At 44.4% G+C, this 17,450-nt stretch overlaps 1 protein-coding gene across 1 annotated transcript in view; it reads left to right on the forward strand.

Moving 5' to 3' along the window:
• LOC138951241 (uncharacterized) overlaps positions 1-17,450 on the forward strand; it is a 53,578-nt gene that overhangs the window by 2,179 nt on the left and 33,949 nt on the right. The window contains exon 2 of the mRNA XM_070322891.1: positions 2,635-2,761. Within this exon, the coding sequence (XP_070178992.1) occupies positions 2,683-2,761 (79 nt within the window). The 5' untranslated portion in view covers positions 2,635-2,682. The remainder of the gene's footprint in view (positions 1-2,634; positions 2,762-17,450) is intronic.

Raw genomic sequence — 17,450 nt, forward strand, 5'->3', positions numbered from 1 at the left:
GTGGTCCTGACACTATAGGCTTGCTGACTTAGTTAGTACTACACTTCACGGTTACACTGTCACTGTGTTACAGAGGTGGTCCTGACACTATAGGCTTGCTGACTTAGTTAGTACAACACTTCACGGTTACACTGTCACGGTGTGTTACAGAGGTGGTCCTGACACTATAGGCTTGCTGACTTAGTTAGTACTACACTTCACGGTTACACTGTCACGGTGTGTTACAGAGGTGGTCCTGACACTATAGGCTTGCTGACTTAGTTAGTACTACACTTCACGGTTACACTGTCACGGTGTGTTACAGAGGTGGTCCTAACACTATAGGCTTGCTGACTTAGTTAGTACTACACTTCACGGTTACACTGTCACGGTGTGTTACAGAGGTGGTCCTGACACTATAGGCTTGCTGACTTAGTTAGTACTACACTTCACGGTTACACTGTCACTGTGTTACAGAGGTGGTCCTGGCACTATAGGCTTGCTGACTTAGTTAGTACTACACTTCACGGTTACACTGTCACTGTGTTACAGAGGTGGTCCTGACACTATAGGCTTGCTGACTTAGTTAGTACTACACTTCACGGTTACACTGTCACGGTGTGTTACAGAGGTGGTCCTGACACTATAGGCTTGCTGACTTAGTTAGTACTACACTTCACGGTTACACTGTCACTGTGTTACAGAGGTGGTCCTGACACTATAGGCTTGCTGACTTAGTTAGTACTACACTTCACGGTTACACTGTCACGGTGTGTTACAGAGGTGGTCCTGACACTATAGGCTTGCTGACTTAGTTAGTACTACACTTCACGGTTACACTGTCACGGTGTGTTACAGAGGTGGTCCTGACACTATAGGCTTGCTGACTTAGTTAGTACAACACTTCACGGTTACACTGTCACGGTGTGTTGCAGAGGTGGTCCTGACACTATAGGCTTGCTGACTTAGTTAGTACTACACTTCACGGTTACACTGTCACGGTGTGTTACAGAGGTGGTCCTGACACTATAGGATTGCTGACTTAGTTAGTACTACACTTCACGGTTACACTGTCACGGTGTGTTACAGAGGTGGTCCTGACACTATAGGCTTGCTGACTTAGTTAGTACAACACTTCACGGTTACACTGTCACGGTGTGTTGCAGAGGTGGTCCTGACACTATAGGCTTGCTGACTTAGTTAGTACTACACTTCACGGTTACACTGTCACGGTGTGTTACAGAGGTGGTCCTGACACTATAGGATTGCTGACTTAGTTAGTACTACACTTCACGGTTACACTGTCACGGTGTGTTACAGAGGTGGTCCTGACACTATAGGATTGCTGACTTAGTTAGTACTACACTTCACGGTTACACTGTCACGGTGTGTTACAGAGGTGGTCCTGACACTATAGGATTGCTCACTTAATTAGTACTACACTTCACGGTTACACTGTCACGGTGTGTTACAGAGGTGGTCCTGACACTATAGGCTTGCTCACTTACTTAGTACTACACTTCACGGTTACACTGTCACGGTGCGTTACAGAGGTGGTCCTGACACTATAGGATTGCTCACTTAATTAGTACTACACTTCACGGTTACACTGTCACGGTGTGTTACAGAGATGGTATTGTCTCTGTAGGATTGGTGACTTAGTACTACACACCAAGGTTACACTGTCACTGTGTGTTACAGAGGTGGTACTGTCCCTATAGGATTGCTGACTTAGTACTACACATCACGGTTACACTGTCACTGCGTGTTACAGAGGTGGTACTGTCCCTATAGAATTGCAGACTTAGTACTACACATCAATGTTACACTGTCACTGTGTGTTACAGAGGTGGTATTGTCTCTGTAGGATTGCTGACTTAGTACTACACACCAAGGTTACACTGTCACTGTGTGTTACAGAGGTGGTACTGTCCCTATAGGATTGCTGACTTAGTACTACACATCAAGGTTACACTGTCAGTGTGTGTTACAGAGGTGGTATTGTTCCCATAGAATTGCTGACTTAGTACTACACATCAATGTTACACTGTCACTGTGTGTTACAGAGGCGGTACTGTCCTTATAGGATTGCTGACTTAGTACTACACATCAAGGTTACACTGTCACAGTGTGTTACAGAGGTGGTAATGTCCTTATATGATTGCTGACTTAGTACTACACATCAATGTTACACTGTCACTGTGTGTTACAGAGGTAGTAGGCTACTGTTCATATAGAATTGCTGACTTAGTACTACACATCACGCTTACACTGTCACTGTGTGTTACAGAGGCGGTACTGTCCCTATAGGATTGCTGACTTAGTACTACACGTCAATGTTACACTGTCACTGTGTGTTACAGAGGTGGAACTGTCCCTATAGGATTGCTGGCTTAGTACTACACACCAAGGTTACACTGTCACTGTGTGTTACAGAGGTGGTACTGTCCCTATAGGATTGCTGACTTAGTACTACACATCAAGGTTACACTGTCACTGTGTGTTACAGAGGTGGAACTGTCCCTATAGGATTGCTGACTTAGTACTACACACCAAGGTTACACTGTCACTGTGTGTTACAGAGGTGGTACTGTCCCTATATGATTTCTGACTTAGTATTACACATCAACGTTACACTGTCACTGTGTGTTACAGAGGTGGGTATGCCAAGTGGTGACGGAGGACGACACAGTGCTGTGTGTGATGAAGGGGGATGAACGAGTGATATCAGACTGGGTTGTGTCCCTTAACTCGGTCATCACCACTGCCAGCGCTGACAAGGGTGAGTGTGGCCTGTCGTTTTACCCTACCAATACTTGCCGAATAAATCTGATGTCTAGTGCTAGTGCTTATGTGACAAGACCTTTTGTGTCCGTGTGCTTTGTTGCTCGTGGAACAAAAACACTCTTGTCATCTGCTAGTGTGCATCAGACAAAACATCTCATATTGCTCGGCATATTGCTCATCAAACACAACTTGTGCTGTCTGATGCTACTTTTCGGCTTAGAAAACATGTGTTAGTGTGTGTTTTTTGTGTTTGTTTTTCCTTCTGGACATTTTCTATTTATGTGTTAGTGTTTATAACACACACCACACACACACACACACACACACACACACACACACACACACACACGCACGCACGCACGCACGAACGCACACACGCAAACACACACCGTCACACACACACACACACACAAACACACAAATACACACACACACATATCGTGACCAGACAAATCATATTATTCTCCTGACCTTTTACTAGCACCAATCAGGGCCGGACTAGGTAAGTACTAGGGGGAGGGTTACAGATGGGGGTCCAGGGGGCGAAGCCCCCTTGGTGGGGGTTGCACGGGGGATAAGCCCCCTTGGAGTTGAACGTTTTTTTGTGTTTCTGGAGGGAAAGGAAGCCTCTCCTTGAACGAAAAAGGTAAATTCGACAGCAATATGGATCCCCTATGACGCATAGGCAACGGAATGCAATGCAAGGAATGTTCCCTTTTTTATGATTTTTTTTGGAGGAGGTGAGAGGTGCGATTTCTCCTCGGATTTCATGATGATCCAGATGCAACCCCCCCCCCCCCCCACAAAAAAAATTAAGCCAGGGAGGGGGGGGGGAGTGCGCAACCCCTGTAACCCCCCCCCCCCCCCCCCCGCCCTAATCCGGCCCTGCCAACAATTCCTTTCAATTCCCTGCCTGATCCATATGCTTACCCTATGTTTTCCCCCCCCTTTCTTGCTGCAACTCTTGTGTGCGTCTGCTGACGCTATCACCTCTAGCGTCAGTGTGCAGAAGCGTCAACCCCCCGGAATGTATGCCCCCCTTTTCAATTGCTGACATAAGTTCGTTCCAAATCACACAAACCATAAGGCGACTGCTCAGAACTTGGTGTGTTATCCCTGAGATTGGAGTAAATATGATGAAGTGGCAGTCAGAAGCATTGCCTACCTGAATTACTTACCACACCCAAGAAAGAAAGTGGGTCACGAATGCGTGACCGCTGGTTCCCTCTTCCTTTGTTCTTCGCTCGAGTTGTCAGACACCACCGAGAAATTCAATCTCCTCGCCGTATCGATGTAAGCAGCCAAATGCACTTACAGCTCTTTAAAAGTGAAACTGCTAGGACTACTGTTGTAGGTCGAACAAAAGCAAGGTGACTGGTATAGCTAGACAAATTGAACAAAACTGGAGCTGGAAAATTGTGCTAACAAATTCTGTGACTGGTGTGAACATCCGGGATGTTTTCTCCAGACTAAGCTGTATGAGAATAACCCAAATAAGTCGCACCAATTTGAGCAAAATGCTGGCACAGTAACACGCTGAATAGGAATAAGAACACAGGAGTACATCGTTTGCTTGACATAACAACATTTAAGATTGAGGCTTAAATGTCTATGTTTCAGACATCACACAGCGGTATGTATAACTGGGTAACATGTCAACTTGTTCACATGGTCGTTATGTTTCAACCATCATACAGCTGTATGTGTTACTGGGTAACATGTCAACTTGTTCACATTGTCGTTATGTTTCAGACATCACGCAGCTGTATGTGTTACTGGGTAACATGTCAACTAGTTCACATTGTCGTTATGTTTCAGACATCACGCAGCTGTATGTGTTACTGGGTAACATGTCAACTAGTTCACATTGTCGTTATGTTTCAGACATCACACAGCTGTATGTGTTACTGGGTAACATGTCAACTTGTTGGTTTAAACAAGTTTATTCAATACATTTCATTATAATTATTGCCGCATACATGAAATTGGGAACATGGAGCACAAAAAGCTAAGCTTATAAGCGTACTCTTAAAAAACAAATGATATTTGGCGGACGATTTAAATATAACAAGATTGAAATAATATCAAAATAATAATGGTAAATTGTGGTAAACAAACATGTAACAATAAAGAAAATAAAAAAATAAAAAAATAAAAAATAATAATAATTGTTCACATTGTCGTTATGTTTCAGACATCATACAGCTGTATGTGTTACTGGGTAACATGTCAACTTGTTCACATTGTCGTTATGTTTCAGACATCACACAGCTGTATGTGTTACTGGGTAACATGTCAACTTGTCATCATTTTCACGAGTTTCATTCACAAACACCTAGGAAATAAATCTCATGTTCCCCATGCAGGTGAAACGTGGATTGTCAAAGTAAAAGCCAATCAGGCTGATTGTTTGATGTGTGGAACCATCGCGGCTTTGGATTTGTGTTTCCGAGGACAACGATTGTAAGCATTCACTCTCAAAGACCCAATCAATGTTGATAATTACTGCGGCGACTCATGGTCAATTTGCAACTTATCTCTGTAATCGCAAAATCCACAACGAAAAGTCATAAACACTTGATTCTGAAAGAAAAGAAATATGCTCAACACTTACTGAACTCACAGGTATGATCGCAGCTCTGCACATTTTCATACTGGAAGAAAAGCGTCAACAAGCTAGGTTTGACGTCACAGAGAAGTTTGACGTGTTATCTCGAACTACAGTAACTGTGACGCTGCTTTGCGGCCCGGATTTGGATTCTAAAAATTCGTCTCCCTGTGGGTTATTGTGCATTTTGTTGCACTACCAAAATGATGACAAAAAAGATGTTTGGTGACTTGTTGTCAGACCAGCATTTTTGTGTTGGTCCTCCGGGAGCATATTGCCCTTTGTCACATATTTATCAACCGCGGCCTTCGCCTTAGAATCTCAGAAACGGAAACGCATATCAACAACCTAACAAAGCCATTTTCTAGACCAATCCCTCCCCAGCCGACACCCAACTGGCCATCCTCTCAAATGTTCTCATTAAGGCCTGGGACCACTTGACATCAGCTATACCTGGTATGGCCCTCGTGAAGGCTCGAACAGAGTCTTCAGGGGTCTCTAACCGTGTTTTCGCGGCTATTTATTAAAATCCGAGAACAGGCTGAACTAGCATGGGGAGATGTCAAGAAAATTGGATGGATGCAACCAGCAGCAGTGCTCTCTTTGTTGACAAAAAATCTGTTGTCGCAAAGGCAGTATACAGAGGTGCGTTGTCATGTTACAGCATAAGGTCTCGAATACCCGTGTTTGGACGGTGTTTGTGCCAAGCCTCGAATATTTCCGAAGCAGTGAATTGCAATAGTCAAGACGTGTCAGTACTATAGAGTCTGAGTTGCCTGAGTGGTCAGGAAGTGGCGAATAGAGCTGATGCGTCTGAGTTCAAAGTTTACAATGCGAATCACGTTAACGATGTGAGGAGACATAGTCAAATGTTCATCATTTGTGACACCTAGGTTTGTTTTTACACACTTAGAAAACTTGATTGTGCAATTATCAACCACAATAGAATCAGGAATGGGGGAGGCGGTGGACATCCTTGGAGAACATACTAGCATAGCTTCTGTTTTGTCGGCATTTAGCTGTAACTTGTTGCTTTTGTTATGTCGGCAGTTAGGTGTAACTCGTTGCTTTTGTTGTGTCGGCAGTTAGCTGTAACTCGTTGCTTACCATACAGCTCTTTACGTCCTGGACGCAACCTGAACAGTCTGAATCAACTCATCAGCATGATGTGGACGCAACCCTGAACAGTCTGAATCAATTCATCAGCATGATGTGGACGCAACCCTGAACAGTCTCAATCAACTCCTCAACATACTGTGGACACAACCCTGAACAGTCTCAATCAACTCATCAACATACTGTGGACACAACCCTGAACAGTCTCAATCAACTCATCAACATACTGTGGACACAACCCTGAACAGTCTCAATCAACTCATCTACATACTGTGGACACAACCCTGAACAGTCTCAATCAACTCATCAACATACTGTGGACACAACCCTGAACAGTCTCAATCAACTCATCAACATACTGTGGACACAACCCTGAACAGTCTCAATCAACTCATCTACATACTGTGGACACAACCCTGAACAGTCTGAATCAACTCATCAACATACTGTGGACACAACCCTGAACAGTCTCAATCAACTCATCAACATACTGTGGACACAACCCTGAACAGTCTCAATCAACTCATCAACATACTGTGGACACAACCCTGAACAGTCTCAATCAACTCATCAACATACTGTGGACACAACCCTGAACAGTCTCAATCAACTCATCAACATACTGTGGACACAACCCTGAACAGTCTCAATCAACTCATCTACATACTGTGGACACAACCCTGAACAGTCTCAATCAACTCATCAACATACTGTGGACACAACCCTGAACAGTCTCAATCAACTCATCAACATAATGTGGACACAACCCTGAACAGTCTCAATCAACTCATCAACATACTGTGGACACAACCCTGAACAGTCTCAATCAACTCATCAACATAATGTGGACACAACCCTGAACAGTCTCAATCAACTCATCTACATACTGTGGACACAACCCTGAACAGTCTCAATCAACTCATCAACATACTGTGGACACAACCCTGAACAGTCTCAATCAACTCATCAACATACTGTGGACACAACCCTGAACAGTCTGAATCAACTCATCAACATACTGTGGACACAACCCTGAACAGTCTCAATCAACTCATCAACATACTGTGGACACAACCCTGAACAGTCTCAATCAACTCATCAACATACTGTGGACACAACCCTGAACAGTCTCAATCAACTCATCAACATACTGTGGACACAACCCTGAACAGTCTCAATCAACTCATCAACATACTGTGGACACAACCCTGAACAGTCTCAATCAACTCATCAACATACTGTGGACACAACCCTGAACAGTCTCAATCAACTCATCAACATACTGTGGACACAACCCTGAACAGTCTCAATCAACTCATCTACATACTGTGGACACAACCCTGAACAGTCTGAATCAACTCATCAACATACTGTGGACACAACCCTGAACAGTCTCAATCAACTCATCTACATACTGTGGACACAACCCTGAACAGTCTCAATCAACTCATCTACATACTGTGGACACAACCCTGAACAGTCTGAATCAACTCATCTACATACTGTGGACACAACCCTGAACAGTCTCAATCAACTCATCAACATAATGTGGACACAACCCTGAACAGTCTGAATCAACTCATCTACATACTGTGGACACAACCCTGAACAGTCTCAATCAACTCATCAACATACTGTGGACACAACCCTGAACAGTCTGAATCAACTCATCTACATACTGTGGACACAACCCTGAACAGTCTCAATCAACTCATCAACATACTGTGGACACAACCCTGAACAGTCTCAATCAACTCATCTACATACTGTGGACACAACCCTGAACAGTCTGAATCAACTCATCTACATACTGTGGACACAACCCTGAACAGTCTCAATCAACTCATCTACATACTGTGGACACAACCCTGAACAGTCTCAATCAACTCATCTACATACTGTGGACACAACCCTGAACAGTCTCAATCAACTCATCAACATGTTGTGGACGCAACCCTGAACAGTCTCAATCAACTCATCAACATACTGTGGACACAACCCTGAACAGTCTGAATCAACTCATCAACATACTGTGGACACAACCCTGAACAGTCTCAATCAACTCATCAACATACTGTGGACACAACCCTGAACAGTCTGAATCAACTCATCAACATACTGTGGACACAACCCTGAACAGTCTCAATCAACTCATCAACATACTGTGGACACAACCCTGAACAGTCTCAATCAACTCATCAACATACTGTGGACACAACCCTGAACAGTCTCAATCAACTCATCAACATACTGTGGACACAACCCTGAACAGTCTCAATCAACTCATCAACATACTGTGGACACAACCCTGAACAGTCTCAATCAACTCATCAACATACTGTGGACACAACCCTGAACAGTCTCAATCAACTCATCAACATACTGTGGAAACAACCCTGAACAGTCTCAATCAACTCATCAACATACTGTGGACACAACCCTGAACAGTCTCAATCAACTCATCAACATACTGTGGACACAACCCTGAACAGTCTCAATCAACTCATCAACATACTGTGGACACAACCCTGAACAGTCTCAATCAACTCATCTACATACTGTGGACACAACCCTGAACAGTCTGAATCAACTCATCAACATACTGTGGACACAACCCTGAACAGTCTCAATCAACTCATCAACATACTGTGGACACAACCCTGAACAGTCTCAATCAACTCATCAACATACTGTGGACACAACCCTGAACAGTCTCAATCAACTCATCTACATACTGTGGACACAACCCTGAACAGTCTGAATCAACTCATCAACATACTGTGGACACAACCCTGAACAGTCTCAATCAACTCATCTACATACTGTGGACACAACCCTGAACAGTCTCAATCAACTCATCAACATACTGTGGACACAACCCTGAACAGTCTGAATCAACTCATCTACATACTGTGGACACAACCCTGAACAGTCTCAATCAACTCATCTACATACTGTGGACACAACCCTGAACAGTCTCAATCAACTCATCAACATGTTGTGGACGCAACCCTGAATCTAAGAGAGTCAATACGGCTACTTTCTTTTTGGTCAAGGGACAGTAGGAGATCATTTATCACTTTCAGACGTGCAGTTTCAGTGCTGTGTCCTAATCTGTAGGCAGACTGGAAGGGATTGAAAAGGTCTTGTAGACAGATGCGACCAGTAGTGGAATGCATGAATGGAGACTATTATAGTTAGCAACTAAACGTAGGTTCGAACTAAGCAGTTCGTAACTAAAGATTTAGTCAGTCTGCAATGCATGAGAGCGAACTTGGTCGAGACTACTTAGTTACCAACGAAAAGAGTAGGTCATAACTTTCAGGTGACGTCATAGGGAAATCCCCGTCATTGCGCAGGCGCGGTGAACTCTTCACCTTTGAAAGTGGTAAACAAACCAGCATGGGAGCATGGTAACAGTGCGAAAGTGGTTGATCGATGCAATATTATTTTGGCAAGCAAACAACACAAACATAAGCGGAACGCAAACGTTTCTCTCAGTTCTTCCGCACATCACGAGAGCTAAAACTGCCCGGCCGGGGAGATGTACGAAGCATATAAATAGGCTGAGTCAGTGTCGTCGAAGATTTGAGTGATGGCTCAGTCGGTATGTCCTGGGAAAAGGTCCGTGTCCCTCCTAATGATTGTGCATTTTAAAGCAAAGTTGGAACTTTGTAGCAGACAATGATTTATGGATGTATTAAAGTTTGTGTTTCAATTTATGGGAGCGAGACTGACATTTCTGAACTGAAAAAAGTCGTGTTTTGTGGAGTTTAGAGTTGTCAGTAGAGACCGAGTCAATCGTTGAAAAGAAATAATTGCATGGTTCACCGATGGAGAGGTAAACGACCATAAAACTGCACCACGGGTATGTCATGAAGCTTTCTAAGTTCTACACTATACAACAAAAGAAAATTAAACGAGGGAATCAAGACATAATAGATCAGCTCTCTCTCTCTCTTTCTCTCTCTCTCAGTCTCTATCTCAGTCTCTCTCTCACATACACACACACGCATACACACACACGAACACACACACACACTCTCTCTCCCTCTCTCTAAACCGCTAATTAAGAGGGAGGGAGAGAGTTGAGAACAAGAGTGCCAGACAAAGGAAGGAATGTAATTGGGAGCGATCATTATGATTAAACAAATTAAGAAACAAGCAAGTTAGCAAGCAAATCCTTAAAAATGTGTGATGTCATATAGGTACAAAAGGAGCCAACAACGTTCTACTTACAAAATAAACTACAGTAGTAACAGAATTGTGAGATATAAAGAGAAAAGATTAACTGGAAACACTACCGAATTACAAGACATCATCAGTGAATATAAGAGCCAGGCTTTTCTAAATGAGAGTAGATCTTGTTTAAAACATTCAACACAGCATCATCAACACTCCTGTTTTTCCTGTATGCAAACTGACATGGATCAATAAAATCTTTCACACAATCACTCAGTTTGAACAAAACAACTAAGGGTTTGCCTAGGGCAGGAGAGAGGTTCACTGCTAAAGGGTTTTGCCTAGGGCAGGGGAGAGGTTCACCGCTAAAGAGTTTGCCAAGGGCAGGGGAGAGGTTCACCGCTAAAGGGTTTGTCAAGGGCAGGAGAGAGGTTTACCGCTAAAGGGTTTGCCAAGGGCAGGGGAGAGGTTCACCGCTAAAGGGTTTGCCAAGGGCAGGAGAGAGGTTCACCGCTAAAGGGTTTGCAAAGGGCAGGGGAGAGGTTCACTGCTAAAGGGTTTTGCCTAGGGCAGGAGAGAGGTTCACCGTTAAAGGGTTTGCCAAGGGCAGGGGAGGGTTCTGACTTGATCTTTTTCACTTTCTCTTAAAAAAAGTCTGCAAAGAACTTTGGAAGGGAGGAGGGTGAGAATACATTTGGGAGATCAGTTGATTTTGTTCTTGCAGAAAGAGTGTTGGTAACATGAAAAAGTTCCTTGCTTGATTTGGCGTTTTCAATTTTGTTACAATAAAACATAGACTTTGCTTTGTGTACAAGGTAAGTAACAAGGTTTTGGGCTTTTTGGTACAGTTTTTTTTTTAAACAGTAAGCCGGCCTGAAGAGATAATTATACGCATCCTCCGCACTCCGGCGAACGTTTTTTGCCTCCAGCAGCTCGTCACCAAGGAGACTGAACCACGGGGATAGCTTCCTGTCAGACACCCTGCGCTGAGAGGCTGGTGCAAGTATGCCCAGTACTGCGTGAAGAGCAGTGTCATACAGAACAGCAGTGGGGTCTGTCAGGTTGCTAAGCTCAGTCTCAAGGGCACGCTGAAAGGCCGCTCTGTCAATAGCGCGGAGGTTCCGCACTGTCCGATAGACACGTTTGGGAGTTGGTGCTGATACATCAAAAAGACTTATCACGCACTTGTGGTCAGATTCTAGAGCGTCAGATACCACGGTCGACACATGGATCCCATCACTGGGGCGTACGATCACGTAGTCAAGAATGTGTCCGCGTCTGTGCATGGTTTCACTGGTTGACTGGTTCAGGGGCCAGTTTCATAAGATAGCAGTGAACCGACTGACAGTCGATCGACTGCCCAGTCGATGGACTGTGGTTGATCGCCGGGTCACCGAAAAGCGCGTTTCATGAGCGAATCGCCGTCACCCGCGGACAACCGCAGTCGACCGACTGTACAGTAATCCGAATAGCCAAGTCGAGGGCTAAATTTAGCAACATTACCACTTCCGTTTGCTCATTCGCACGTGGAAATGGCCGATTTCGAAGAAAAAACAAGTCTTGGCCCGCTCAAAATAACTATGACCGAGACTTTTAGTTCCTTCGCGTGACGTCTAACCCTCTCACGCCATAATGTGACGTCTTCAAGACATAACCCTGACTTGTCTCCTGGATTACTGCGTCATGATAGATACATTTCGAAGAACAATCACAATAGGTTTGGCTCACAATCCAAAAAAGTGTGAGCATTCTGCCATTGACTGTGCCGTTAATTACATTTATTTTCGGTTTACCGCAGTAAGCCGAACACAGTGTTGGGGGGAGAGCATCACCGTGTTTGGCCGACTTCCGGTGAGACGACCCGCAGTCGGTCGACTGAAGTTGTGTTCGTGAAACCCGATAACGTCGGATTACTGTAGTTCTCTCGGACAACTGCAGTTGGTCGACTGTGTTTCTGGCTTATGAAACTGGCCCCTGGTTATACATAGTCAAAACATTAATGAACTTAGCAGTAGACGGCTGGTGGGGCGTGTCATAGTGAAAATTAAAGTCACCGAGAACACACAGGTGGCCGGGGAGGGTGTTGCAATAATCCATGAGATCAGGAAATTTATCAAAACACATTGTCTCGGTAAGCTTGTTCTTTTGATTGGGCGGAGGCCTGTACGCACAAAAGAAATGCAAGGAAGTTTGCTGCAGAGTTAAGGAAACACGTGCAAGTTCAAATGATGGGTGGTTGAAGGAAACATCGCTGGAAGAAGACATGGACGGAGACACGGAGGTCCGGTACACCACCGCAATACCCCCTACCGGAGAAGTTTGGGGAAAAGACTCGACGGAGTAATAATAATAATAATAAGAAGAAGAACATTTATATAGCGCTAAATCAAAAACTTTCGTTAAAAAGGCTTGCTCTAAGCGCTTGACATCTAAACTAAAACGTCATTCACACTCTTTACAATGATGTACAAGAACTTCATGTCGCACTCTTTCATTCAGTATAGCACCATTCACACAGTTGTTATTCTGTACAAGACAATAAGTTAGTCTAACATTTAGAATGTTCATAAGATGAAAACAAGAGAAAACCAGACTGATTAAAACAACTGCTTAGTGCTAACAAAGCATGAATCTTAATGATAACGTAATACATGTTTAACTGTTAAGACCATAAAAAACCTATATGCTAAAATAACTTCGAACTTTTAAGAACTTCTTATAAGATACACAGCACATCTAGATAAACACCAGAATGATAAAACAAAAGGCAACTCGTTAAAACTATTAAATGCATCAATGTCTAAAACACGAAAGACTCAAATATAAGATACTTAGATTCTAGAATTGTTTATTAAAACTGAAACCAACCTGCTCAAAGTAAACCATACCCACCCCCTCAGCTCCCTACCCACACCCAACCCTCCTCCTACACTAAATACTAATTATTTCTACTCTTAACTTCCCAACTACACGTTATCCATAAACTATGCACAGGAACATGTGTGTCAGCATTATGTGGCACCGACATGACTTGTGCATATCTAGCTTACAGCTAAGGGTTAAAGTTAAAGGACTACTGGAGTGAAAAATTATATTTATAATAATTTAAAACAAAAGACAAAAATAACAAGCTGAATAGAGATGGAACCGTTACAGAACAGGATGGCAAAATGTTGCGACTTTAGGAGTTGTGTTTCTGGAAGAGGTGAGTTTTGAGTGCTCGCTTGAATGACTGTACTGACTGAGAGTGGCGAATGTGAGAGGGGAGAGAGTTCCATTGAGTAGATGCGCAAAATGCAAAAGTGCGTTGTCCGTATGCTTTTGATTTTGTGTGTGGGATGACTAGGGTGCGGCTATCAGAAGAGGAGCGGAGTTGTCTAGCAGGAGTGTATACAGTGAGAAGTTCAGAGAAATAAGCAGGAGACGAGGCAGAGAAGAAGTGAAAGCAGAGAGTGGACAGTTTGTATTCAATGCGGGCTTGGATGGGTAACCAGTGGAGTGTGCGGCGAAGTGGTGTGACATGATCTTTTTTTCGTGCTTTGAGGATCAGGCGTGCTGCAGAATTTTGAACTTTCTGTAGTTTGTGCAGGAGGTAGAGTGGACAGCCAGAGAGAAGAGAGTTACAGTAGTCAAGTTTAGAAAGAACAAGAGAGCAGACTAGAGTGTTTGTAGTTTGAACGGAGTATGGCGGATGGTTGCGATCTTGCGGAGTTCAAAGTATGCGGACCTACAGATGTTGGAGATGTGCTTGTTGAGTGTCATGTCTGAGGAGATGGTGAAGCCGAGGTTTCTAGCTGAAGAAGAGAAAGAGATGTCGGTATTGCCTACTTGGACAGACGAAGGTTGAGAATTTGGGAACTTAGTGGACTTTTTCATGCACAGAAGTGCCTCTGTCTTATCATCATTTAGTTTTAACTTATTTTCTACCATCCATGACTTAACATCTAAGATACAGGTCTGAATGGTCTGGATGGCGGCATGTGTCTCAGCGGGGAAACTAGGCTTATACAACTGGGTATCATCAGCAAAAGACTGGTTTGAAACGGAATGATTTTGAATGAGGGCAGACAAGGGTTTGGAATACATAATGAAGAGGACGGGGCCAAGTACAGAGCCTTGAGGGACACCGAAAACAAGGGGGGCTGGGGCTGATCTCTGGCCATCGACAAGCACAGCCTGAGTTCTATCCGTAAGGTAGGACTCAAACCATGCCAGCGCTGGACCAGAGATGCCATACAAGGTCTGGAGCCTGCTCAGCAGTGTGACATGATCTATTGTGTCAAACGCTGCCGAGAGGTCCAGTAGGGTGAGCACAGACACATCACCACCATCCAGAGCAGACAGAATGTCGTTGGTCACCTTGAGCAGGGCAGTCTCAGTACAGTGAGAAGGACGGTATGCTGACTGAGAATGCGAGATCAGATCATGAGTGTTCAAATACACTAACAGCTGCTTTAAAACTACTTTCTCAATGATCTTTGACAAAAATGAAAGGTTAGAAACAGGGCGGTAGTTCTTTAAAACATTTACATCGAGATTGGATTTCTTAAGGAGCGGTTTCACAAGTGCAGTTTTGAACAATGATGGAAAAACACCAGACAACAGGCTATCATTAACAATCTGGGTGAGAACAGGCAACAGAAGATCAAGGTTTTCAACAAGTAATGGTGTGGGCAATGCATCAAGTGGACAAGTTGTAGGTTTGGATTTCAAAATAATCTCTCTAAGGTCCTTCTCACTGACTTTCTGGAATGCTAAAAACGTACAGGCAGGGGAAGCATCAACATGAGTGGGTGCAGCAGAATTAACAGCTAGCGTGTCAAGTTCTGATCTAATATCAGCTACTTTCTGGATGAAAAAATCACTAAAAACATCAGGCAGCTCACTAACAGGAAATACAGTGGGGAGTGGGGACACCTTAGTGCGACCAGTCAAGCGGTTGCAAATATCAAACAGTTTCTTGCTAGAAGAACAAGTGGCAATCTGAGTCTGCAGAAAAAAGTGTCTTAGCGGAGTGTACGATCTTGGTTATAACGTTCTTGGTGTAGTTAAAAATCTGCTTATGTACAGTGAGACCCGTCTGAAGGCACTTGCGCTCGGCACGCCTACGCTCACACTTTGCATCACGCAGTTCCTCACTAATAGCAGGATACCACGGTGCTGACTTGGACGGACGGACACGGCGACGCAAACTGGGAGCATGGACATCTAGAGCGGCACGGAGTACAACTTCAAGCTGATCAGCTGTAAGAGAAGGGGACAGCGCAGTCTGCAGCTCTTCCCTGAAACTATCTTTGTCCATCGTACGCAGACAACGGACAGAAATGAAAACAGGGGGTGGGGTGGGGGGCCTAGTCATCAGATCGAACAAAACACAAAAATGATCTGAAGATAAAACATGAGAAACAGTTACAGACTGAACAATATGGTCATCAGGCCTATGCATAACCCAGTCAAGGATGTGGTTCTTCTTGTGTGTTGGTTGACTGACAGACTGTGTGTACTGAAAAACATCTAACAAGTCTAACATCTTGACAGTGGACGGGTGGTTACAGTCATCAAAATGAACATTGATATCACCAATCAAAACAGGGGTTCCAGACAACGTGTTGCAGTGATCAAGCAGATTATGAAAATCTGAGAAAAACATAGTGTCAGTGAGTTTGTTCTTTGCGTTGGGGGGTGGTCTGTAGATGCAGAATAACTTAACGGGTTTTTGATGAAGCGCCAATGTCACCTGTACACACTCAAACGAGGTGTGTTTAAACGGCAGCACAGTGTTAAAAGAGACATGTTTAGCTAGAGTGTTCTTGATGATGACGGCTATTCCTCCACCGCGGCCGGTGGTGCGGGGATATGATCGCAGAGAGTAGTTCGGTGGTGTTAAATCGGCACAGACACTTTCATCGCCGTTTTCCTTCAACAAAGTCTCGGTAAGAACTAAAATGTCTATGTCGTTGTCTGTGATGTAGTCTACAATGTCTGTGCGTTTGCATGCTTGTTGTGTTGATGAGACTGATTGAGCGTTGAAGAGTGCGATGTGGAGAGGTGTGGAGGAGGAGGTGGGGGGTGTGGCCTGTGTTCGTGGCTTACGATCTGGTACGTCTGGAAGCACTGCCCCACTCCTCAGTCGCGGTCTGCGGCGATGCCTCCTGTGTGCCTTCTTTGGGCGGTTGCGTAGGCACGGCAGCTGGCGGCAGTGGATACCGTTGTCATTAAGGCGACAACACAGCGATGACCCATCGCTAGCGGCACAGCTGGAAGCAGAAGACATCGACGCTGGCAGCGACAGAGGACCAGGTAATCCATGTGCGAAGGGCACCGTAGAGCAAGGTAATCCAAGAGTGGAGGCCAGAGGATGATCAGCGGAGGTCAGAGGTAATCCAAGAGAGGGAGAGGGGGTCACAGGAGGACTGCCTGTATTCAAGTCCAATTTCAGCAGCTGTTCTCTTGTGTAGCACCGACGCACAGAACAACTGGATGGCACACCTGGCACACGTAGGCCTACGCCACTGTTGACGTAAAGCGCACTGTCATTACAACTGCTGGCTAACTGGCCAAGCAGGTCGCTGAACAGGCCTACGGAACACTGCACTGTGATGGCTGACAGCCAAACGACAAAGATGAAGAAAGCTCGGGGATCCATGGATAGATTTCGTAGAAAAAGATACCACTGTGTAGACGGTTCCATCAGAAAGCTTCTGGTACTAAAATCAGTCAATACAAACTTTCATAAAACAGTCAAACAGGTAAAAGTAGCGAGAGGTCGCGTCAGGGT

The sequence above is a fragment of the Littorina saxatilis genome, linkage group LG16 (assembly GCF_037325665.1).
Source record: "Littorina saxatilis isolate snail1 linkage group LG16, US_GU_Lsax_2.0, whole genome shotgun sequence".
In the NCBI taxonomy this organism is placed as follows: Eukaryota; Metazoa; Mollusca; class Gastropoda; order Littorinimorpha; family Littorinidae; genus Littorina; species Littorina saxatilis.